Source organism: Leopardus geoffroyi, chromosome B1 (assembly GCF_018350155.1).
Source record: "Leopardus geoffroyi isolate Oge1 chromosome B1, O.geoffroyi_Oge1_pat1.0, whole genome shotgun sequence".
In the NCBI taxonomy this organism is placed as follows: domain Eukaryota; kingdom Metazoa; phylum Chordata; class Mammalia; order Carnivora; family Felidae; genus Leopardus; species Leopardus geoffroyi.
The window spans coordinates 3,961,271-3,986,882 of NC_059327.1; the positions used below are offsets into that span (position 1 = coordinate 3,961,271).

Consider the following 25,612-nt stretch of genomic DNA (forward strand, 5'->3'; position numbering starts at 1 on the left):
AAAAAATCATTGGCCCGCATAACAATGTGATTCATCAGATCAATAAAAGGAAGTACAAGAACCACATGATCCTCTCAACAGATACAGAGAAAGCATTTGACAAAATACAGCATCCTTTCTTGATATAAACCCTCAAGAAAGTAGGGATAGAAGGATCATACCTTGAGATCACATAAGTCATATATGAAAGGCCCAACGCTAATATCATACTCAATGGGGAAAAACTGAGAGCTTTTCTCCTAAGGACAGGGACAAGACAGAGCTGGCCACTCTTGCCACTGTTATTCAACATAGTATTCGAAGTCTTAGCCTCAGCCATCATACAACACAAAGAAATAAAAGGCATCCAAATTGGCCAGGAGGAGTTCAAACATTCACTCTTTGCAGATGACATGATACTCTATATGGAAAACCCAAAAGATTCCACCAAAAAACTGCTAGAACTGAATTCAGCAAAGTGGCAGGATACAAAATCAATGCACAGAAATTGGTTGCATTCCTATGCACCAACAATGAAGCAACAGAAAGAGAAATCAAGGAATCAATCCCATTTACAACTGCACCAAAACCCATAAAATACCCAGGAATAAATCTAACCAAAGAGGTGAAAATTCTATACACTGAAAACTATAGAAAGCTTATGAAAGAAATTGAAGAAGCCATGCAAAAAAATGGAAAAATATTCCATGCTCCTGGATAGGAAGAACAAATTTTGTTAAAATGTCAATACTACCCAAAGCAATCTACATATTCAGTGCAATCCCTATCAAAGTAACACCAGCATTCTTCACAGAGCTAGAACAAACAATCCTAAAGTTTGTATGGAACCAGAAAAGACCCCGAATAGCCAAAGCAATCTTGAAAAAGAAAACGAAAGCAGGAGGCATCACAATCCTGGACTTCAAGCTGTATTACAAAGCTGTAATCATCAAGACAGTATGGTACTGGCACAAAGACAGCCACTCAGATCAATGGAACAGAATAGAGAACCCAGAAATGGACCCACAAACGTATGACCAACTAATCTTTGACAAAGCAAGAAAAAATATCCAATGGAATAAAGACAATCTCTTCAGCAAGTGGTGCTGGGAACACTGGACAGTGACATGCAGAAGAATGAACTTGGACCACTTTCTTACACCATACACAAAAACAAACTGAAAATGGATGAAAGACCTAAATGTAAGACAGGAAGCCATCAAAATCATCAAGGGGAAACCAGGCAGAAACCTCTTGACCTCAGCCCCAGCAACATCTTACTCAACATGTCTCCGGAGGCAAGGGAAACAAAAGCATAATGAACTATTGGGACCTCATCAAAATAAAAAGCTTCTGCACAGCAAAGGAAACAATCAGCAAAACTAAAAGGCAACTGATGGAATGGGAGAAGATATTTGCAAATGACATATCAGATAAAGGTTTGGTATCCAAAAATCTATAAAGAACTCATCAAATTCAACATCCAAAAAACAAATAATCCAGTGAAGAAATGCGCAAAAGACATGAATAGACACTTCTCCAAAGAAGACACCCAGATGGCCAACTGACACATGAAAAATTGCTCAACATCAATCATCAGGGAAATACAAATCAAAACCACAATGAGATGCCAGCTCACACCTATCAGAATGGCTAACATTAACAACTCAGGCAACAACAGATGTTGGCGATGATGTGGAGAAAGAGGACCTCTTTTGCACTGCTGGTGGGAATGCCAACTGGTGCAGCCACTCTGGAAAACAGTATGGAAGTTCCTCAAAAATTTTAAAATAGAACTACCCTACAACCCAGGAATCGCACTACTAGGTATTTATCCAAGGGATACTGGTATGCTGTTTTGAAGGGACACATGTACCCCAATGTTTATGGCAGCACTATCAAGAATAGCCAAAATATGGAAAGAGCCCAAATGTCCATTGAGGATAAAGAAGATGTGGTGTATATATATATAATGGAGTATTACTCGGCAATCAAAAAGAATGAAATCTTGCCATTTGCAACTACGTGGATGGAACTGGAGGGTATTATGCCAAGCGAAATTAGTCAGAAAATGGCAAATATCATAGGACTTCACTCATATGAGGAATTTAAGATACAAAACAGATGAACATAAGGGAAGGGAAGCAAAAATAATATAAAAATAGGGAGGGGGACAAAACAGAAGAAACTCTTAAATATGGAGAACAGAGGGTTGCTAGAGGGGTTGTGGGAGAGGGATGGGCTAAATGGGTAAGAGGCAACAGGGAATCTACTCCTGAAATCGTTGTTGCACTATATGCTAGCTAACTTGGATGTAAGTAAAAAAAAATAAATTAAATAAAAATTTAAAAAATATATATATATCATTGGCTTCATTTAATGACAAATAACAGCATAAACATTAGCACGATGCCAATCAAGTCTAAATGTTAAACATTAATAATAGATTTACATTTACACACTGGAAAATCAGCTCAGACTACTAAAAGAGGCATAATTATAAGTGTTCATAAATACTATTTTACATACACATTTTATTAAATTATAATCACTGTGAGTGAATTCAATCTTTATTAATAGAATTCATTTTGCTACTCATAGTCATATTTACAGGATTATATAATTAGTTATGAGAATCTAAGTTTTTCCTTTTGCAATAGTATGTCTATAAAAACCTGTCCCCATGGGGTTTGGTGTTCAGAAACTAGTAATTTCAGACAATATGCAGAAATGTTTAATAACAACTACTGAATACAATTGAATATGTTAGCAACAAGTTCTCTAAAAGTCTGTAAGAAATATAGATTATATATATACACAAATATGCACACATAAAACATGCATATGCATATTTATGTACCTTGAGAAAGTGAAAGGACTTGCCCAGAGTCTGAAATTTGCATGGTCATGTGCAATGTTTCCCCCTATTTACTAACAGCTAAAGTATGAAAGATCCCCTGAACAATGGAAGAAGATGAAACAGGTTTCCATAATTGAAAAAGGGCACAGACCATGTGAAATATGTGGTCTCACTAGAATGGAGTGAAATAAGTCAATAGCAATGAAATTGCTGGGAAACCCCAAATATTTGACCTCAAACTCTACTCTTCTTAGTAATTCACACGCCAAAGATGAAATCCTAAGAGAAAATAGAAAGTATTTTAAGCTAAATTACTACAACATGTAGGGCATGCAGATAAAATAGTGTTTGGAGGGAAATATTTATCATATAAAAAAGCCATCTCTCTCTCTCTCTCTCCCCTCTCTGCCCCTCCCCTTCTCATTCTCTCTCTCTCAAAATAAATAAAAATTTAAAAAGAACTTAAAATAAATAAATGTAGATCAGTAGCCTTACATTCTACTTAAATTTCTGGAAAAAGAGCAGAGTAAATTCAATGTAAAAAAAAAATCTTTGAAAAGAAAAAAAGAAATCTGACAAACTCTTATCTAGAAAGAATACAAATCACCAATATCAAAAATGAAAAATGATCTATCACCACAGATTCTATGTCATTAAGAGAATTTAAAATACTTCAATAATTTTGTACCAACATATTCCATAACGAATATCTTGAAAAATGTATTTTACCAAAATTGACCTAAGAAATAGGAAATCTGAAAATCTCTAAATCTAGGAAATACTTTCATTTTTAACAGATTCACAAAAGAAAACTCCAGACACACACATTTCTCTGTGAATTTAGTCAAGGAATAATATCAAAATAACACAAACTTTCTGAGAAACAGAGCTAGGAAACACGGCTATACTCAATTTTTTCAGATCATCCTTACTCTTATAGCATAATCTGGAAAAAGTTACCAAAAAAGGAAATTAGAAACCTCAACACTCATGGGTGTGTATACACACAATTTGTAATAAAATATAACAAGTCTAACCAACAGTATATAAAAGGACAGTATTTTATGACCAACGAGGCTTTATCAAGAATGAAATTTTGGCTTAAAATTTTAAACACTAATCAGTATAATTGACCACATTAATATAAAAAAAAAAAAAAGGAAAAAGTACCACCAGTTCAACTCATGCAAAAAAACAATCTGACAAAATTAAACACATTTATAATAAAACCCTCAGCAAAGAGGAGGGAAACTTGTTAGACTGATAAAGAAAAGTGTACAATCAATTTATCAGTCAAGTTCTAATCAGTAGACCAAAACTCCTCCATTAATTTGGACAGGGAAATTTTGCATTAGAGAATAGTTCATTTCCAAGTGTTATTTCTTACTAAATGTGTTCTAATGAGCATGGTTTTGTGTAAAGAAGCCAAAAAAATCTGAATTTGGTTTAATATTTACACACTACTACGTCTTATTACCCTGAATAAGTTTGAGGCTTTAATGACCTTCATCTGAACTGTAAGAGTTCAAGTGTCTTAGCTTACTTAATCTTTTTTGTTTTTTAGATTAAAAGAAAAACAGATTAACACAGGATTAAGTACAAAGAGAGGTAAAGAGAACTGAAATACAGGAGTAACAGAAAGAGAGTAGTCATTATCTTTAAGGCTGACATACCCAGAGAAGAACAGGGAGAAAGTCCTCCCACCCAGCTGAGGGGCAGAACTCATTGGGAACAGAATGACCAGGGGTCACGGGACAGAGAGGTGGTTGCTGGGGTTCCACAGTTGAGAGTGGTCAAGCACGGTCATGCCTAGTGGGGCATGATGGAACCCTCCTAGGGGTTGCCAGCAAAAGTCTACAGGGGGTGATGCCCCTGGCAGTCCCTGCACTGGGCTCACAGCCAGGGGACACAGAGACAAGACATGGAACATATACTGGAGCCAGCAGGAAGGTCCCCTCCTCTCTCAGCGCCCCCGCAGCACCTGGGAAGCTCAACATCCTGCGACCTGGCAAATGAGCACTGTTTACAGGGCACTTATCTAGCACCACGAAGCTGGAAAAGAGGGGCTGATCTGGAAAGGAGAGGCAACAGGTTGGTGACCAGGACAAGCAACGTTATCTGTGCTGGTCATTATTTCCCCTCTGTGTTCAGAAGAACCTCTGCGTTCAGGCAAGTTTGCTGGTTTTCATCACTGCTATGCACCACAGTACTGCGGGCGCTATTCATTTCAAGGTAATCCTAACAAGAATAAAAGGCCAAAGGAGGAGGTAAAACGTCTTCTCTGTGCAGATGATATGATGGTTTACATTGTTTAAGATCCCAGTTAATGGGGCGTCTGGGTGGTTCAGGCAGTTGAGTGTCTGACTCAATGTGAGCTCAGGTCATGATCTCATGGTGGTGAGATTGATCCCAGTTGGGCTCCATGTTGGGCGTGGGCCTGCTTAAGATTTAAGATTTTCTCTCTCTCTTCCCCCACCCCCCCCAAAAAACAAAAATAAAGATCCCAGCAAATCTTCAAAACAGCTAGTACAACTAATAACTGAAATTAAGAAGGTCACAGAATTCAAACATTAACATAAAAAAATCAATCATTCTTACATATTTTCGGCAAACAATTAAAACTGAAATGTAATAAATAATGGTGTTTATAACAATAACAAAACACTGAAAGTAGGTAGGAATAAATCTAACTTAATATTCTGAGAGAAATCAAAGAACACCTAAACAAATGGGGAGATATTTTCTATATTCATGTATTGGAAGACTATTGCTAAAATGGCAATTCTTCTCAAATTTACAGATTCAAAGCAAGCCCAAGAAAATCCCAAGGGAGTTTTTATAGAAACTGACAAGCTAATTCTAAGTGAATCTATGAAACGCAAAGGGCCTAAAATAAACACCACCTTAATAATAAAACAAATAGAACAAGGTCGCCTCATCTATTCTATATGACTTCACGACTGTGTATTGCAATGATCAATACAACAAAAAGATAATCAATGAAAAAAAAAGTCTTCACACATATCAGAAATTGATTTTCAACAATGGGGCCAACTCATTTCAATGTGGGAAAATGAAGCCTTTAACAAATGAGGTTAGATCAGCTGAATATTTTTTTTTGCTTTTGTTTTTTTAATGAGCATCTATCCTTACCTAGCACAATACCCAAGAAATTAACTTTGTTAAGATCATAGCCTCTTCAGTAAGTAGTGCTGGAACTTTTGGAAATCTATATGCAAAAAGATGAATTTAAAACCTTAATTCACATCACCTGTGAAAATTAACTCCAAATGGATCATAGACCTACAATGAAGAGCTCAATTATTAAAACTTTAGAAGGAAACAGAGGAAATTATTTGTGATATGCAAATATGCAAACATTTCATATACTTTTAATAAAATCATCAAAAATAAAAATACCAATAAGTTGGACTTTATCAAGATTAATAATGTTTGTTGTTCCAAATGTACCATTAAGAGAATGTATTTGGGAGAAATGATCTATAACATGTTATCAGTGTAAGATTTTAACAGACACTTTGCAACAGGAAGATATTTGACCAGTAAGCACATAACGAGATACTAACATCATTAATGACCAGAGAAATGTTAACAGAACCACAATAAGATACTCTATGACATACCCATCAGAATGACAAAAATTAAAAAGGATAGACCTTTTTACATGCCAATATAGACAAAGATATGGAGTAACCATAATTCATAAGTACTGCTAAGAATATAAAATGGTACAGCCCATGGAAACATTGTGATCAGGTCTTCAAGAGTTCAACATAAATTTACTTTGTGCCCCATCCATTCCATTCCTAGGTATTTGCTTGAGAAAAATCAAAACATCTGTCCACACAGGGGCACCTGGGTGGCTCAGTTGTTTAAGCGTCCAACTCTTGATTTGGCTCAGGTCATGATCTCACGGTTCGTGAGGTGAGTTTGAGCCTTGCGTCAGGCTCTGCGCTGAGAGCACAGAGCCTGCGTGGGATTCTCTCTCTCCCTCTCTCTCTGATGTCCCCCTCCCCACCACCATTTGTGTTCTTTCTCAAAATAAATAAATAAGCATTAAAAAATAATAAATAAAACATCGGTCACAGGAAATTTCTGATAGCAAAACCTGGGAAAAACAAAGAACAAAACCCAAAACCCATGTTCACCAACAAGGGATAAACCGAATGTGGCATATCCATACAGTAGAATATACTATCTGGCAATAAGAAGAATTCACTATTGTTACCCAGGGAAAGATGGGTTTATCTTAAAAGTCACTATTTCAGAAAAAAAAAAAAAGGCAAAAAAGAATACATAGCATATAATTCAATTTATATAAAATTCTAAAAATTGCAAACGAACCCAAGTGTCACCATAGATTAGTGGTTGACTGGAAACCAAGGACAGAAAGCAGGATGGATCACAAAAGGGCACAAGGACACTTCCGTGGGTAACAAACACACGTTCCCTTGACTGTGATGACAGTTTATGGTGCTGGGTGAGAACTTGAGTTTTACATTTTCAGTACGTACAACTCGTCCTTTATCACACTTCAAAAGAAGCGTGAAATATTAAAGGCTCTGTTTGTCAATCTAGTTTTCAAAATACCGTCCCCAGGTTCTACCAGAAGAGATCTAGAACACATCCGATATAACTTGGGCTAATTCAGGAAACCCAAATAGCAGGCTTGCAGCGAAACTTGGCAAGCCAACTACCTAATAATTACAGGGACTTTCTTCATTCCAAGACATGGGCCACATAGAAATACACCAGTGACGAACCAAAACGTTATCAATGAAACATAAGGTACACTTCACAGGAAAAGGCGAGCTCTGTCCTACTGGGCACCTCTGAGATTTTATCAAATCTCCCAGTTTTCAAACAGAAGTAACCGTACCCCAGCAAGCTGCAAGTTACTTTGGGGCCAGGTGTTTTGCTGACGCCTCCGCTCATCACTTTGGAATAACTGACATATGGAATTAACAAGGCTGCGATTGTTAATTAACTTTCTAGGGCAGAGGTCACAAGCTGCCGCTGCCCAAATGCGTTTCCTTGGGCCCGCACCGCGTTGGGTTTTGTTGTGTTCTTTTTTTTTTTAAATCAGAAACTAATGTGCATCAGGCGAGCGGATGACCTGTGTGGGAGCCCACCCGATACAGCCATTGCTGTCATGTTTCATGACGCTCAAAACCCGTCCACGGCTCTCCTCCTTGTCTGTCATCCTCCAGACCTGAGTTCGCCGCTGTCCAAACACCACTCGCTGCTGGGGCCACGCCAACCTTCGGCCACACCGTCCTCACCTGCACAGCCCCCCCCCAATCCCCCAGGAGCTAAAAGCCAGGGCACCCTGCCGTGCGGAGACTGGGGCACACCCAGATGTAGGACCACAGGGTGCTGGCGGGAGACTGGTCCACTGTGCACAGGCCCACACACCAGCTTTCCCGAGGCCTGTCCTCTATGACGGAGGCGACTGTCCCACACTAGACCTGCAGCTTTGCCACCGATGAAACGGCCTTCCCAGAACAACTTGGGGCTGTGGGAAAACCCGGCCCCTGCCTCTAGAAGCCAGGGGTATGAAGGGGTCCACGGAGTCCCCTTGGGCTCCCCGTCCTGGACACTGCTCTCCAGAAAGAACTGGACTTCAGCAGCTTAGTGCACTTCGTGCACTACGTGCAGAGAAAAAAACCCAAAACACACACAAAAAAAACCGTGCATTCAAACACACACAAATACCGAACAAGCCCAGGCGTGCACCTGTATGTTGGGGCCGGCCGCGGCTCCAGTGTCTGCAAAGTGGCTGGAAACTGTCCCAGGAGACCGTCACTGTCTGTTTCTAGAGCCTTCTGCTGTCCGGTAGCCTCAGTGCATCACACTCCCTTTAGACTCAGCCCAAGACCCCATCCTGCACGCGGGGAGCTTACCTCTTCACCGGGGCCCCGCCAGCAGGAGCATCTCCGCTGTTTGAGCGCCGAGGGGACACGCATGGACTGCGCCTTGGTGCCCGCTCCCCAGAAAGCAGACAGGGCCTGCAGGCGCCCGGGTGGCCCCTGCTGAGGGAGCGGGGGGAGGGCGGACGGGGTGTGCTAAAGCATAGGCACCTGCAGACCTGGTGCCTTGACCGCTCTTCCGGGGGAAGAGGAAGTGGCCTGGAGGGGTTCTCGGGAGTTCCACAGGGGCCCCGCACTGCACCTCACAGTGAGTGTCCCGTAATGAGGCGTCAGCTGGAAACTCCTGGGGATCAGTTGGAAGCTCCGGCCACACTGGGTAAGGTCCACGACTCTGCTTGGCAACTGTGGGCTGAAGGCCAGCAGCAGGTGCTGCGTCTACCTGGACCTTGATTCTCCCGTCCACACAGTCTCCTTGGGGATCCTCCTACACCGGCTCTGGCTCCCTAATTACCAGCCTCCGTCCGGCTCCGGCAGCCACGTGACTTGGTAACGCGGGTCTAGGGAGCGTGTGGCAATCAAGCCTCCAGGTCAAAATGACGCCCGCCGTACCCTGTGCCATGAGAGCCCTTCCACCGGGGGCACCCTTTTTAAAGTTGAAATGCCATCGTGGAAGACAATGGCAGTGGCTGTAAATTAACAGCTCAGAATGAATGGGTTTATCCTCATCAGTCTTCATCCACGTTGCTTGTTATTTACGCCACTGAGATCATAAGAAAATGGGGCCGGAGACGGGGCTTTTGGAAAGAGACGGTGTCTTAGAGGTGGGTGTCAGCGAGGCTGCCACAGGGGAGAAGACAGCTGTGATGCCAACACACCAGGGAAAATGGGAGAAAGGAATCAGTTGTGGAAGGAAGTAAGGAGCCTTAGCAACAGCACATCCCACCGAAAATCCACCCCATGTGTCCTAACCACTGCCTTCCAGGCGCCTCCAAGGGTGTTAATCTTCCTCTACCCTACCGTAGCTGTTTCCTCAATGTCCCTCAACCTTCTCAACCGCATCCTTGTCTGGTTGGCCATGAGCTGACAGCTTTTCGAAAAATACTGCACTTCTGGCTGAGCTTTTTGAATGAAAATGCACACAAATGCCCGTTATTGAAGGAGCCACTAACACGCAGCCTGGAGAGTGACTCACCCGTTGACAGTCACCTCCTTCTCCAGATCCGCATTATCGTCTCCTAAACCATGGACACATTTGTGATACCGAAAGGGAAAGTCTCACACAGGCGGTGGGGTTTCGACCCAAAGCTTAAATGATCCTTTCAAAGTCCCTATGTGAGCACCATACATTGTACTGGAAAGTAACTCTTCGAAGACGCCTGAGGCGTTACTGAGCACGAGTGAGATTCATCCTGGTAAATACTCTTAACTACGCCCCCGGTGTAAGGCTTGCTTTCTTTCTGCCTCCAGCACCACTTTTCAAAGGTAGTATTTGCCTAACTCGACTAGATTTAAAAACAAACAAGCATTATATATACCAAGCATTTGCTTTTTTAGACATATCTAATCTCAAAAAAATATTTTCTGATGCACGGGCACATAGAGTGTGAAAACCCTTAAAACGTAAGCAAGAAAACACTTTGATTGATGTGTCTGAATCCTTTTCGGGACAAGCTCGGTGTATCTTAGATGCGATGATCATAGACCTGTAAGAATTGATACTGTGATCAAAGAAAATGCCACGCGGGGTCGGTGGATAGCCCGGGAGAAATTGAGAAGCTGTCTGATTAAGGAAGACAGTTTTTGAAACTTCCAGGACGGCAAGGTTTTATTTATTTCGGTTTGTCTCCTCAGGCTGAAAGGCTACAGGCTGTTTGAAGCATTCACATGTAGGTTCCCCCGCTCCTTCCAAACCTCCCTCTCAGAGTGAATATACACCCTGTTGACTGGGGACTGTTTCCATGAAGCAGGGAGGCGGGCGTACGGATTGTGCTTTTATTTTACTGGTTTCTAGAGGGAAAAGGAAACAAATGTTGATCACAAAGTATATGGCAGGGGCGCCTGGGTGGCTCAGTCAGTTGGGCGTCCGACTTCAGCTTGGGTCATGATCTCGCAGTCCGTGAGTTCGAGCCCCACGTCGGGCTCTGTGCTGACAGCTCACAGCCTGGAGCCTGCTTCGGATTCTGTGTCTCCCTCTCTCTGACCCTCCCCTGTTCATGCTCTGTCTCTCCCTGTCTCAAAAATAAATAAAACATTAAGAAAAAATTAAAAAAAAAAAGAAAGTGATAACTTTAAAAAAAAAAATTATATGGCAGCAAGCAGTAGTCACACAAGAGTGGTGACCGGGCAGCTTGTGTGAGGGTTTTGTGTACGGTTCGGGGGCTTGGGAAACTGTGCTGAGAATAAGCTGCACAGAGAAAATTGTCTGATCTGAAAATGGTGGTAAGACGGGCCAAGGACACCGGGGCTCAGGGCGAGAAGCCAAGGGAATCCAATTCGGGTAGGTGACCTCAGGGGCGTAGGGAGGAGGGCAAGGCTCCAGATCCTTCTGAAGAAGTTGGCACTGGGAAGTTTTACCCCCTATTCACGTAAAGAGCCTCCCCGAGCCTGCCTCAGCTTCCAGGACCAGAACACCCCAGAGAAAAGACTGGAAGGCTTTATTCATTTATATGCACACACGTGGAAGCTGTGAGCAGTTTTCTGAATTCTGTTTCCGTTAATGCTCTGGGTTCTATGAGGTCAACAAGGGGAGATATAAGCCAGAAATAAAAATGAAGTTTAAGAAAGAGGACCCTATTTTCTGCTCCTGGAAGCCATATTTGAAAGAATCATGTAAATTTAAAGGCTTTGGGCTGTAAATACACTTAATTGTTTAAACAATGTTTTCTTTATCACACTATTGGCTGCCTAAATGCAGAAATGTGTAAAAATGTCCGAATATCAAAATTACTCCAGTTTTAACGTTTGAAAAGTTTGAAACAAGGCTCCTTCGAAAATATTTACCTTGTTGATTATTTTTAGTATGTTCAGATACAAAGGAATTCATACTTCTATGCAAAGCAAGAGTCATTGGGTTTATTATAGTAAAAGAAAGAATTGATTCAGGTGCTAAGTAATTTCCTCTCCTTTTTTAAAAATGAATTTTGTGAATTCAAAGTGAATAACTAACACGTTTTTATATATAGTTTCCTCTCCTTTTTTAAAAATGAATTTTGTGAATTCAAAGTGAATAACACATTTTTATATATAGTTTCCTCTCCTTTTTTAAAAATGAATTTTGTGAATAAAAAGTACATAACTAACACATTTTTATATACAGCATCCATTCCTTTAAAAAATTATCCTCTAAACAACTAATACCTAATTTGAATTAAAGTGATTTTTGTTTTGGTCTGTTCCGGGGGGGGTTAGTGGCTGTAGAGGATAGAATTATAAATCAGTACTGGCTCTGCTATCCAAATATTTAAAACAACCAGAGGGGAGAAAAAGGAAATCTTCAAAGTCATTCAACTACTAATCTGGCCATCCACATTAAGCTCATTGAAAATCTGGGAAATTTGGAGAAATCTGATTATTCAATGCTCCTCATTGCTCATCAGTATGGATAGCTTCCCAGTAAGGGATTTTACCAAACTATTTTTGTAGACTCACTACCATGAAGAAGAGGTAAAGTCACTATCTTACTGACTTTTTGACATTTTATATTCCTTTTCCAAGAAACAGGGGCTAAAAAAAATAATTTTATTTCCTTTTGAGAGGGAATGTAAAAATGATTCTTGATGAAATCTGATTATGCGTAATACCGTAGAAATCCCATTTCCTCGCTGACACAATCCTGCAAGTGACACCATCATTTCCGTTCAATCTAATTAGACCATCTGCCTGCTCCCCGTGCACAGCAGACAGGAAGTGTCTCTTGGTTGGTGACTCCTATTGTATCTCTTACGGCTTGGGTCCTTGAGTAGCAAAACAATGTAGAGAGATATAGGTACACGCACAGATGTCGATGGTTATAGCTATAGACGGATTTTATAGACGGTGTCGTGCTCTACTCAAGAGTTTTTATCTGCGTCATTATTGACATTTGGTGACTAATAATTCTTTGTCCTGTGAGGCTGTCTTGTGCACTGTACGACATTTATCAGCATCTTTGTATTACACCTGCTATATTCCAGTAGTGCCTCGACCCAATTACAAGGACCAAAACTGTCTCTAGACATCGCGAAATGTCTCCTGGGGCATAAAGTCACTTCTAGTTGAGAAACACTGACAAAAACACGGATGAGAGAGACAGCACACTCTAGTGAGCGACAGAGAGATGGAGATAGCTAAAGATAGAACGAGACAGAGTTAGGGACAGAGATAAACACTGAGATAGGTATAGACCCAGATGTGGATGTTTCTACCAGAATTCCAAAGACAAGGGGCACCTGGGTGGCTCAGTTGGTTCAGCAACGGACTCGATTTTGGCTCAGGTCAGGATCTCGGGGTTGGTGAGTTCGAGCCCTGCATGAGGCTCAGCACTGACAGCACAGAGCCTGTTTGGGATTCTTTCTCTCTCGCCCTCTCTCTCTCTCTCTCTCTGCCCTTTCCCTGCTCCCTTGCTTGCTCTCTCTCTCAAAATAAATAAATAAACAACGACAAAAAGAATTCCAAAGATAGACAACAGATACTCATGGAACAAAACAGAACAAAATAAAACATTCCTCCACTGAGGCCTGCCAGGGACACTCAGTAGCCGCACTGTTTCAGGATTAAGGCAGCATTTTCTCTTGATTACAGTGACACTGGCTGGCAGAAAGCCCTCTGGGAGCCCTCGGGCTGAGTAGATGTCCTTGGTCTAGCTTCCCACAGCCCCTACTGAGATCACTACAATAGATTACACTTATATATCAGAAAGACATTTCCGAGATCCCACCATCATCCGAAATTCTGTTGATGGTATTTGATGATGAATTATTACACACCATCTATTGTAAGAGAATAAGATGTTAAGAGATATTGGACGTTTGTGACTGTATTTATTTTTAAATATAAAATATAGGAATCTCTTCATATCAGCCTCTGAAGATCCCATGTATTAATTTTAATGGTATCTTATATTACATATATACTGTAATTTACTTAACCAGTCCCTGTGGAAAGATAGACAATCTTGATTTTTTTTAATATTATCAATATGCACTCATAAACTTTGCTTTCCATATATTTTGCCATATTTGGAGGTACGTTTGTAGAATAAGTTCATAGCATAGTCTTGCTGAATGAATGTGTTTATAGTTTTTCAGTTTGTGAGAAATTTCAAAATTTATATCCAAAATAATTCCCCCAAAACCCTGACTTATCAAAACGTGTACAGTTTTGCCATTGAGAATGGTGAGACATTATTTCACATTATTGTTTTAATTGGCTTAGGTATACTAGTTGCCTTCATATTTTTACGTTTCAACTTTTTGGTCATATTTTTACCAGATGTTTAATTAAATGATTTTATTTCCTGATATTTCTGATAGTGTGTCTTATCAATAAAGGAAATCGGCTCTTTGTCTTTCATAACTGTTGTGAATTCTTCTTCTCCATTTTACATTGGGCTTTTGGATTTTAAATTTTAGGAAGTCAAATTCTCCAGTCATTTTCTTCACGGTCTCTAAATTATGTGTTCTGAAGAATTTCTTTTTAGTAGTTTTGTTATTCTGTATGAGCGTTTAAATCAATGAGCCACGTTCTTTCTTTTTGTTTTTTGTGTTTTTTTTTAATCAGGTAGTGAGGATAAGATTGTAGATTTTAGAAAGCCATGTCTACTTTCAGGTTCCCATGACCAACACCACAAAATAGCTCTTCAGAAAATGAAGTCCTATTGCAAATTATTTATTGGCCTTCTTGTCCATCTGTTCTCTTTCTGAGACTCGCAATGCTATTCCTTATGTCTGCATGTGTATAAGGAAATGTCATAGGAGTTGGGGGCATTTTGCCACACGCACATATATATTTTTCTGATGATCCAAAAGGCTTCTCTGGCCATATTAATGTGGTTTTCCACCTTCAAAATGGCCACGATATTGAAACGAAGCATCAATTTTCGCTACTGCAGAAAAAGATCACCAGAGCTTAAAGAAGTAGTGGTTGGAACTGAAATCAAGTACATGTTAAAACTTGCTTGTATTATTGCATTATTGCAAACATAACTCTGCCTATCTCCTTTAAGTGCTTTATTAATTACCTCTGGGATTTCTCCTTACTAGCAATTATATATATATATATATATATATATACACACACACACACACATATATATGTATATATATATACATATACATATACATATACATATACATATGTATATGTATATGTATATATATATGTCATATATATATGTAAAACATAAAACATATACACACACTCTAGTTGGTCTCAACCAAAGCTACCTATTAAAATCAGCTGGGGGAATTATATATAGATATAGCATAGGGATATATAGATATACATCAGTGTTCAGACAATGTCACCCTTGAATCTCTGGTTTAATTGGCTTTCACTTTCATCTAGCCCACTGCAGACAACCAACTTAAAAAAAAAAAAAAAGAGAAAATCAACTCATTCTTCCCCAATAAGCACTGGCCTTGCCTATGAGTTGCTAATTTAAAGCATATGTTGAAAAAGGAAATCTGGAAGATGTATCCGAAACAGGTATCTTTTATTTCCTCACCTAAAATATGTATGTAGAGGAGTGAACATTGTTGAAAAATTCACACAATTATGGCACTGTGATAGGTTTATATGAGAACAGCAAACGCCACCACTGTCCCCCTCAGCTCCTCTGTGGTGTCCTCGTGAAGGTATGAGAACCTGTTTAATCAGACACCGAAGCATTGGTTGGGCTTCTGCAGTTTGATGGCCTGAGACATCACTGCTGTGCACTGGACTCTCCTACTGTGTTTTCATCTCAGCTACTAGGCCCTTCTCTTCGGAGCCCTCCCTCACCAGGTGCTGGTGTGGGCAGGCTGGCCATTCCTTCCAGTTCCTCCTGACCATGTGTCTGGCTGAATATGATAAGATGTCAAGATACACGTCTGGTGTTAATAGAAGACTCTAGTCTCCATCGAATATTCTATACCCACTTTGCAGTACCTCTATTGGAGTCTTAATTGAGGCATGAGTCACCACCCAAACTAAAAATAGAATGATGCTTTGATTTTTATCTGACTATCGATCTGTGAATGGCTCCATAGGGACCTCACACCAGCAATGGGGGGCAGAAAGGCAGAATTTAGGCATTTCTAGATCTCTAGTCTAATATGATCTGAATATAAGTGGAACCCCTTCTTTGTGCTTAAAGTTCTCAAGTTCTAAAAACCACCAGATATAGTTAAGATTAAACAGGTTTATTAGCTAACTTTAATGCAGTCAGACACATTATGACAGAGTAGGAACAAATTGGAGAAAACTAATCTTTTAGCAATACTTATTCATGATTTCCTGATTTTAATGGCCCTATCATATTAATTCCCAACTTCTTTATCATCAGCGCAGAAAACAAGGGATAATCTTGTAAGTCACAGAGGGAGAGTCAAGATCACTGCCGAAGCTATTTTCTTGTATTCTACAATAATCCTGGAATAATATATTCTGATTTCCCACATATGCATGACACAGTTTCCCTCCATAGACTCACTTTTATTCATTTATTGAGGTTATAATGAGATTTCCATTCAAAGTTTGACATTATAATGTTATCACATTTGGAAATTGATGTCAACTTCGATTATTTTCTGATTTAGGGACAAATAAATGCTACGTCACCACTTCATATTTAGCGAGCACCCTCTCTCTTGGACAATTAACTCCAGCCCATCCAGAGGAGTTAGTTAGAAGTCATGTGGGGTTACACGCACAGAGGACAGTGATGAGGGGCCCTGAATCAGGAGTATTTTTAATCAAAAGCACCCCATGAAGATTTGTTGACTATTTTCAAGGTAACATATCTATTATCATCAGAGAAGACACACTCACGACACACGTGTTGACCTCAGAGGACATATGTTCTGTTTGACACACCACAACAAAGAGATATGCATCCCCAACTAGAGGCAACTTCAGAGCTGGTATAATTTGAAAGGAGTATGTGCTTCAGGGTCTCTGTCAGTGCCAAGTGCTAAAGGAGCTTAGAGAAAAAAAGTCTTTGGGAGGGCTCTTGTTTTTTTAATTTGGGAAGCACAGGGAAAATTTTCTGAAATAAGTATAATATTAAATGGGTTTTTGAATGTACGACATCCTTTAGGTGAGTAGAGAGAAGGATGAGGAAATAGAATGATAAACATATTCTCTTATAAGGTCAGAGCAAGAAAAACCTATTCAACTAAATAAAGTACTCCCATCGTGCTGCAGACTGAATGTTTGTGACCCCTCTCCCAAATTCGTATGCTGAAATCCTAGCTTCCAATTTAATGGTATTTGAAGGTAAGGCCTTTGGGAGGTGATTAGAACATGAGAGGAGGCCTCATGAATAAGATTAATGACCTTATAAAAGGGACCGTAAAGAGCTACCCTGTTCCTTCTGTCATGTGAGGACACAGGAGAAAACGACCATCTACGAGCCAAGAAACCTGCCCTCATTAGGCATTAAATTTGCCAACAACTTGATCTCGGACTGTCAGCCTCCAGAAGTATGAGGGATACATTTCTATCATATTTGCGGGTGAGGAGGCATGAGCCAAGGGAAGGAATGTCATTGTATTGGTGTACTGGTCAACCAAAATGTCTCGGTCAACCTACAACAGAACAGGTGTCTTTATTGGAACAGTTTCTTGAGGATCAGCACAGGTAGTAGCTAATGAAGAGATGTTGCCCAATAAAAACCAAAGACTTTATGACTACTTGGTTGGACCTCTGTAGGGCTTTGAGAAGCAAGAGAGTGGGCAGAGTCTATAAAGCCCAGAGATTTAAAAAAATAGCAAAAATGTGACAGGCCTGTGACAGGTCATAAAAATCAGTGGTTTTAATTCCAGGCAATTCAAAGAGAAGATTTTTTTTTTTTAGTTTATTTATTTATTTAAGTAAAATCTACACTCAACGTGTGGCTCGAACTCATGAGCTAGAGAACAAAGAGTCGCATGCTCTTCCAACAGAGCCAGCCAGGTGCTCCTCAAAGAGAAGATTTCTATTTCCAATTTTGAATCAAATCTTTTCTCTTGTGGTGAAGAGAAGCCTTAATTTACCTGTCAATATCTGTATGTTAAAATTGAATTTATTGATGGAGGGGCACATCATATGTGTTTGAACTACATATAAACAATCCAAGATGGTAACATGAACTATATGTTTTTTGTTTTCATGAATATTTTTCTTTACACAGGGTAAATAATTTGGTTAGTCTTCACTATAGGTCAAATTGCAACATAAATATCAACAATCCTAACCCCCAAATCCTAAATTCTGTCACTGGGGGATTAAAGGTAAATAGTGGAGTATTTGGAAACATTTTCTTTACAGTGGTTAAACAAAAGAAATCTCTTTATAGAAATTCTCAAGCTCCTTAATAAAACAATTATTAACTTTTTTGTGGGCACACATGCTGAGCGAATGAAAACAGTTTCTATGCAGCCATGAAGTGACAAGTGAGAGCAGGACAGCTCTAAGTAACAATGTGGCAACACAGTGGGCCAGAGAGGACATCAGTCCTGTCACAGGAGATCCTTAGAATTCCAGGGATGCTTACAGTGTTGAGTGATGTATGCCTGAGAAACAGACAACTGCTCCAAAACCTAATGGGAAACACGTAGCAACAAGGAGACTGGAGTCTCCCTCACCTCATTAATTAGAATTCGATGCTATTTAAAACTACTTTGCCATCAACCGATGGTGAAATGTTGCAACCACCTCATGGGTTTGCCCTGACACTGTTCCTTTTCATAGTTCATGTCATTATTTATCCAAAATCTTTGATTTGAGTAAAGACCCAGAGCAATTAGCAGTCGATGGAATTCTTTTTTTGATATGTTTTGCTCATTTGTGTAATGATACCTAGAATGACCACTTCTGTCCCCCAAAGTGCTACCCTACCCCCATGGACTGTCCACACAAAGGCATTCTAAGTGTGAAGGTACGAGGAAGATTATACAATTTTATGGAGACATGAAACCATCTTCCACACCTTAAAGACCAGAAACAGGACATATTTTTTCTCTGTCTCAAACGAAAAATTGTAGGTAACTGAGAAATGTATAGGAACCCAAGGAGTTCTTTCTTATCAGCTTTCTTTGCTTTGCCTCCTCTAGTAAAAATACCCACGTGAGAAAAAAAAAATGAGGATGCCAATCATGTAACTCACCAATATTTATAAAGCTCTTTGAGGCACTGATACCAATTTATATACTATTCACTGGAACCTCGACATAAAGTACAATGAGTTTAGTCGTCCCATCCTTAATATTTCCACTGCTGATCATGTTATAATACTGAAGATGGTGGGAATGCTGTTTTCTAAACTTTGTAGTTAACATATAAAGTGATCATAATGTTACCATGAGGACATAAATTGTTTAGAGACAGTGACTCAAATTAACATTCAGGCAGGTTTCCTTTAGAATAAGATAGAATTGTAGGAATTATAATAAAATTATAAATTAACATAATTATAAAACATTATGAAATAAAAAAGACAATGATATAAATTAAAATAAACGACTTTTAAATTATAAATTAAAATAAAGTGGGAAATATAAGTATTGACAAAGAAGTATTTTTTAAGGGGACATACTAAGAATTTTTCTAATGGAATGAGAAAGAAATACTTTTAACAAAGTCATATGACTTCATGGTTGAATAAATTGGATTCTCTTTTGTTTTTGTATAAGTCTTCGCAGTTTCTATTATAATTGTTTCTATTATTACAACATAACACTATTCTCTAGTATCATAATTTATTTGGAATAAAAACTAGTAAATAACTAATATTTAGAAGATCAGTAAGCGGGGAATCAATCTTGCATCAAACTACCAAGGATTAATACATAGATACTTTGCCAAACGTAAAGCATAGGGCCATATATGTTAGGCGGGAGAAAGTTTACCTAATAATCCATAAAGAAGATAACTGTGTGCACAACATGACAAAAAGGATAAATGGAAAAGAGTTTCTAAAAATAGACAATGGATATTATAAATGACCCAGAAAAACCAAAAGATGTTTTATATCTGAAAATGCATAAAGAAAGTGCAAAGAAAATATATCATTGTATATTTAATATATCAATTACATATACTCTCATATATCAATATATTAACTAGATGTACAATTTTCTATAGGACTTTTCTCAATCTACAAAATGAAAAAAATAAAATATGTGACTTGTGTGTATTTCTGTTGACATTAGCGACAATACCATTTCATTTATCTAACCAATACAACCTCTTTTGCCCACTGTCAATTTTTTACCTAACTTTATATATTCAGCAAACAGTCCCTAATTAGTATAGAATTTTAAAGCCGAGGGTAAAGACTTATTTGCCTTATTTAAGTATGTTCATCAGTTTACCTAAGAAATTCCACTTTCTTGAATGGGATGTTCCTGTTTCCTTTGACAAATTAAAAACAAAATGCATAAACTTGTACAGGTACAATGCTTTCCTTGCTGATAAATTTTTAAAAAAACGTAACTTAAAATCATTCCAGAAAATATTTTTTTCTTTCTTTATGGTAAAAATCATAGATCAGAAGAGAAAACTAATGGAGAACAGAATGCATTATGATGGTGCACACCAAAAATTCTCTCCAGAGTTCAACGTACTTTCATGTTTTTACTCCGCCCACCTCCCAGACTTTTTAGTGAATGTATTCTCTGACAATATAAAAGTCCCTTTTGTTGTTCTCTGAGTTGTACTTATGCATTTCTCTTCGTGCATTTTCTCTCAAAGCTACAGTTGCTTAAAAACAATGGCGTATTGTCACTTTCCTTCAGTTACCTTGACAGCATTGTTTTGCAGATCTTCAACAATTTGAGGTCTAAAAATGAAGTCAATGATTGCTCTTAATAACAAGTTTTTAAGTATTAAAGAGTGCACAAATCTGCAGTCTACTTTTTCTTTATTGTAACTAAAATTTTCCGGTAATTAAGTTCACATAATTAATTCCAATTAAGTTTCAGACTCTAAGTCAAACAGTGCTGCCTAAATCTATAATATGAAGAGCCAATACTTTACCTCACTTTCAAATTCCCTTGTTGGAGCTGGCCGTCGTAAACTGATAAAATATCAAAATCTTCTTCAAGAGCAAAGGTATGAAATGACAATTGTATCCGATTACGTTCTCCTGTGATAATGATCCACGTGCAGTTAGCGTAGTTTGGATAACCGTGTGGAAACCCCGGGCTCTCGATGGTGCCATTGGGACCCTGGACTAAGCCTCCACAGTTCTGACCTGGAAAAGAAAACACAAAGAGCATATTAGTATATTACTGTGGCCTATCTTTCCTCTGGGATTTAAAAAAAAAATTTTTTTCTGGGGCGCCTGGGTGGCGCAGTCGGTTAAGCGTCCGACTTCAGCCAGGTCACGATCTCGCGGTCCGGGAGTTCGAGCCCCGCGTCGGGCTCTGGGCTGATGGCTCAGAGCCTGGAGCCTGCTTCCGATTCTGTGTCTCCCTCTCTCTCTGCCCCTCCCCCGTTCATGCTCTGTCTCTCTCTGTCCCAAAAATAAATAAACAATGAAAAAAAAATTAAAAAAAAAAATTTCCAACCATTTTGACCAGTTTTTATAATGGCTTATTTTGCGGCTTATTTCATGCACAACTATTGAATGATAAATTGTAGCAGTGTTGTCCAGTGTTAACAGTGGGTGGGGGTGGGGGGAAGGCAAAGAAGGAAAATATACAAATTTGGGAACTCATTAGAAATTTGGGGAAAAAATTTTCTCTGTAATTTTAAATACATCTTCATCGGTATCAACCTACCATATTTGTGAAACAAATTTGGTGCCAATTATCTGGGTAGTATTATGCTGAATGCTGAACACCCTGCCTATAAGTCCCTTGCTCAGAGAAACTAAGTTGACTAGTCAAATAACCACTATAAAACTACACTCATCCACACATATTGGCATATTCCAATGACTGCAGTGTGAAGCAATATGAATAATTAGGGAAAACCACATTTAGTATTCAAACTATTGGTTCTCACCTAATATGGCAAAGTCCCACAAAGTCAAAGAAAAACACAAAACCACAGAAATCTTATCCAGTCCAAAATAAAAGGCGTACAACCAAAGAAATTAAGTTAGCAAAGATTAAGGAGCCGCCCAAGGGAATCAGGGACCTCCCCTCCGTCAAAAGCTTCCTATTCCCATGGCGGGGGATGGGGGTATTCAGCAGATGGGGGTAAGAGGACAAGTGCATCTTGCAGTGATGGATGCCATTGAAGAAAATGGCTTCCCTGGGCACATCTGCAGGATATCCCACACTTTATTCCCCCTTCTTATTCTAATTTCCCTTAGATAGGTTGAATTGAATTAGGATTGCTCTCAGTATTCAAGTTTGACATTTGTGATGTTGTGATTTATAATAAGACATAAAGTAAGAAATGAATATATAGTTGGTCTTAGTCCCTTTGGCACAGAGCTCCTACAAACCTTGGAATGTCCTATGGGATGAAAGAAAAAAAAAATATATATATATATATGTCTTGTGTCATGTTAACGAGAGGATTTTTGGAAAGCACTTAAGGATGGGGCTGTTGCCAGGGGAAACCACCATGTGATCAGAAGGCTGGAACTTCCAGTCCCACGTCCACCCATGGCCTCCGGGAGGGAGACAGGGGCTGGAGGTTCAATCAATTGCCAAGGGCCAACGACGCCTATTAATCAATCACACCTACATGATACAGTCTCCATAGAAACACAAAAAGGAGTTCAGAGGCCTTCCAGGTTTGTGAGCGTGTGGAGACCCCGGGAGATCCTGTGCTGTGCATCTCTGTATCCGGCTGTGGATTGGCATCGTCTAATTTCTCTGGCACTAAACCAGCAACCTAGCGAGTAAACGGGTTTGCTGAGTTCTGCGAGCCCCGCTAGCAAAGTAACGGAACCCAAGGGAGAGGTCGTGGGAACCTCTCATTTCCAACCGGAAGGTCAGAGATACAGATCACGCCAGGGACTTCCCGTGTGTGTCTGGAGCGGAAGGCGGTGCCGTGGAAACGCGCCCTGCGAAATGTGATGCCGTCTGCAGGTGAACGGCGGCGGGATGGAGGTGCCCTGCGCGACGCCCCAGCGCGGCCCGCTTGTTGCTGTGGGGGCAGCCCCCTCCCCGACTACTGGTGGAATCGGTGCAGAACTGGTACAGAAGCCGAACCGCATGAGAAGGAGGAAAGACAGCAAGAGCAGAGCGCGCCACAAAGCTGCCTTCGGCCACTGAGCGGGTTAGAAGTGTGCCTGAGAGCTGCTTCCGGACGGCCTTGGCCGCCCAAAGTCTTATGGTATTGATTTTAACATTGGGATCCTCTGGCAGTTCTCAGATAGCAAGAGCGCTTCCAAGGAGCAGGCCCTTCTTTTGCTGTAAATTGTAGCCCCCGGATTCAGTGTACAAGATCTGCTGGGAGATTAGCAACAGCCACCTGCTTGCCCACCGCTGTTTTCTTGCCACCAGATAAACCCTCCCACCCTTCCCTTCCTGACCTCCCCTCCTGCCAGGCATCATCCTTCATCCACCTGCTTCTCTCCATGGTTCCCCACCTGTGTTTCCCTGTTTCTCCCACCCCCTCCCCTCCCCTCCTTACCACGTCTAGTGTAGGGTACGGACCTTCTGTGACTTCTCTGTGCTACCCCCCATCCCTGCTACGATGTACACGTTCCCTGTTCTGTGACTTCTCATTGTGTGCCTGCCCAGGCTCTGTGTAGGTCAACCAGCCAGAAGGGAAAAGGTCAGGACAGACAGGCTATCTTCCCTAATGAACACGCTTTAATTACTTTCATTGCGAACATCACCGCCATATGAGAGAACAAAACAACTCCTCTATCAAATCCTTCCCACCTTTTCTTTGTCTGGGGCTAGCTAGCAAGTGGCCCCTGGACACTGCCTGCAGAGTTTCATTCCTTCTCCATCTGGACGTTTCCCACCAATACTCTCGAATGGATTTAAATGCTTTGACCCTAACAATGTAAGAAAGTTTGAGAGGGATCGGGGCATAGGCAGATTATTACACGCAGTATAAGTATCTGAATACAAGCATTATCCCCGCTTTTATTGTTGAACTGCAAACAGAAAATTATTTGCAACTATGTTTTACATGTTAAAAAAAATACTACACAATAGTAGCTCTCAGAGAGTCAAGTCTTTCACAGGAATATTATCAAATGCTGGTGGGAGTTTGCTAAATCTTCATAAAAAAGATTTAATGAAAGGGATTTATGAGTTTAAAACCAAAGAACTAATAAGAAGCCCATTTTCCACTAAATTTAAATCTAACAATAACACTGTAACAAGTAGATATTAAAGCTGTGGGGGTTTTGAAGGTCTTTAAGGAAAATAGCTTTTCTGGTTTATCTAGCAATTCCTGCTTCACAGTAAATCAAAAAGTGAAAACTTGATTATAAATTGGAGGAAAGAAAAATAAATTCAAGGGGAAAAGTGTCAGCTGGAAAGTAGCTACTATTATAGACCCATCATGCTGAACCCGATTATCAGATATTAAGACTTTTCTCCAAGAAGTAACACTTAGGTTGCAATGGGTACCAATTAGTACAGTAGATTTTGAAGAATGAGTCACATTTGATCAGTAGACAGAATTTTCCACAGGCCCTGGGAGGAACTTTGGGAAGTGGTCAAAAGTTAGATGAGCAACCCTCCAGCCGGGATGCACATTCCAAACAACTTAGGGGCTTTCCACGCATCTGTCCCTTAGATAGATTCTGATGCAGTTGGTCTGGACCAAGAATATCCAGGACAACCTTGAAGAACAGAATCAGAGATCCTATGCTACTGAAGGTCATATCTTATTATAAAGCTATAGTAATTCAAGTGTCTAACTGGTACAAACCTAGATAAATAGACAACAGGACAGAGTAGAAAGCCCCAAAACAAAGTCACAGAGATATAAATGCTAGATTTATAACAAATGTGGTTCTTCGGTGCACTAGAAATAGGATGGTATTTTATTTATTTTTTTTAAGTTTATTTATTTTGAGAGACAGAGAGAGTGTGAGCAGGGTGGGGGCACAGAGAGAGGGTCCCAAGAAGGCTCTGCACTGCCAGCATGGAGCCCCCTGCAATTCTTGAACTACGGGCCACGAGATCATGACCTGAGCCGAAATCAAGAGTGCGATGCTTCACCGAGAGAGCCACCCAGGCGCCCCGGATGGTATTTTTAAAAGAATGTTCTGGGCCAACTGGATATCCAAATGGGAAAAATAAATCTTGATCCCTACCTTACTATGTATACAAACATCAGTTCCTTATGAATTGCGGACAAAAATGGAAGGTGTAAAACAATAACACTTCCAAAAGAAAACAGCATAAAAAATCTGATCTGTGTGGCAAGCAAAGATCTCTTAAATGGAACCCCAAAAATGATACTCATGAAAGGAGAGAGTGAAAAAGAAATACAAACACTAGGATGTTTGTATTCAACAAATGGCATGTTCATAATGTAATGAAGAAACCTCATGAATCCATAGGAAGAAGGTAGTAGAATAGGAAAACAATGATTATAGGCAGATGGAGATTCAGAATCAGAGCCAGGTTTTTCTAAAATTGGAAAGAGACAAATGGATCATAATATGGAATTCCTTCTGCAGCCCTGACCTCTCTCATCTGGGTGGAGGTCTATCCAAAAGGTGTAAGAAAATAGCATTTTGTGCTACAAAAAAAAAAAAAAAAAAAATCCTGATTTTACTGGTCTGTCTTTG

General features: G+C 39.9%; 1 protein-coding gene across 4 annotated transcripts in view; it reads right to left on the reverse strand.

The window, feature by feature from the left end:
• Positions 1-25,612, reverse strand: part of CSMD1 (CUB and Sushi multiple domains 1) — a 2,022,178-nt gene that overhangs the window by 1,626,509 nt on the left and 370,057 nt on the right. For all 4 annotated transcript variants that reach the window (XM_045451804.1, XM_045451793.1, XM_045451792.1 and 1 more), the window contains exon 2: positions 20,926-21,142. In XM_045451804.1, coding sequence (XP_045307760.1) covers positions 20,926-21,142 — 217 coding nt within the window. The remainder of the gene's footprint in view (positions 1-20,925; positions 21,143-25,612) is intronic.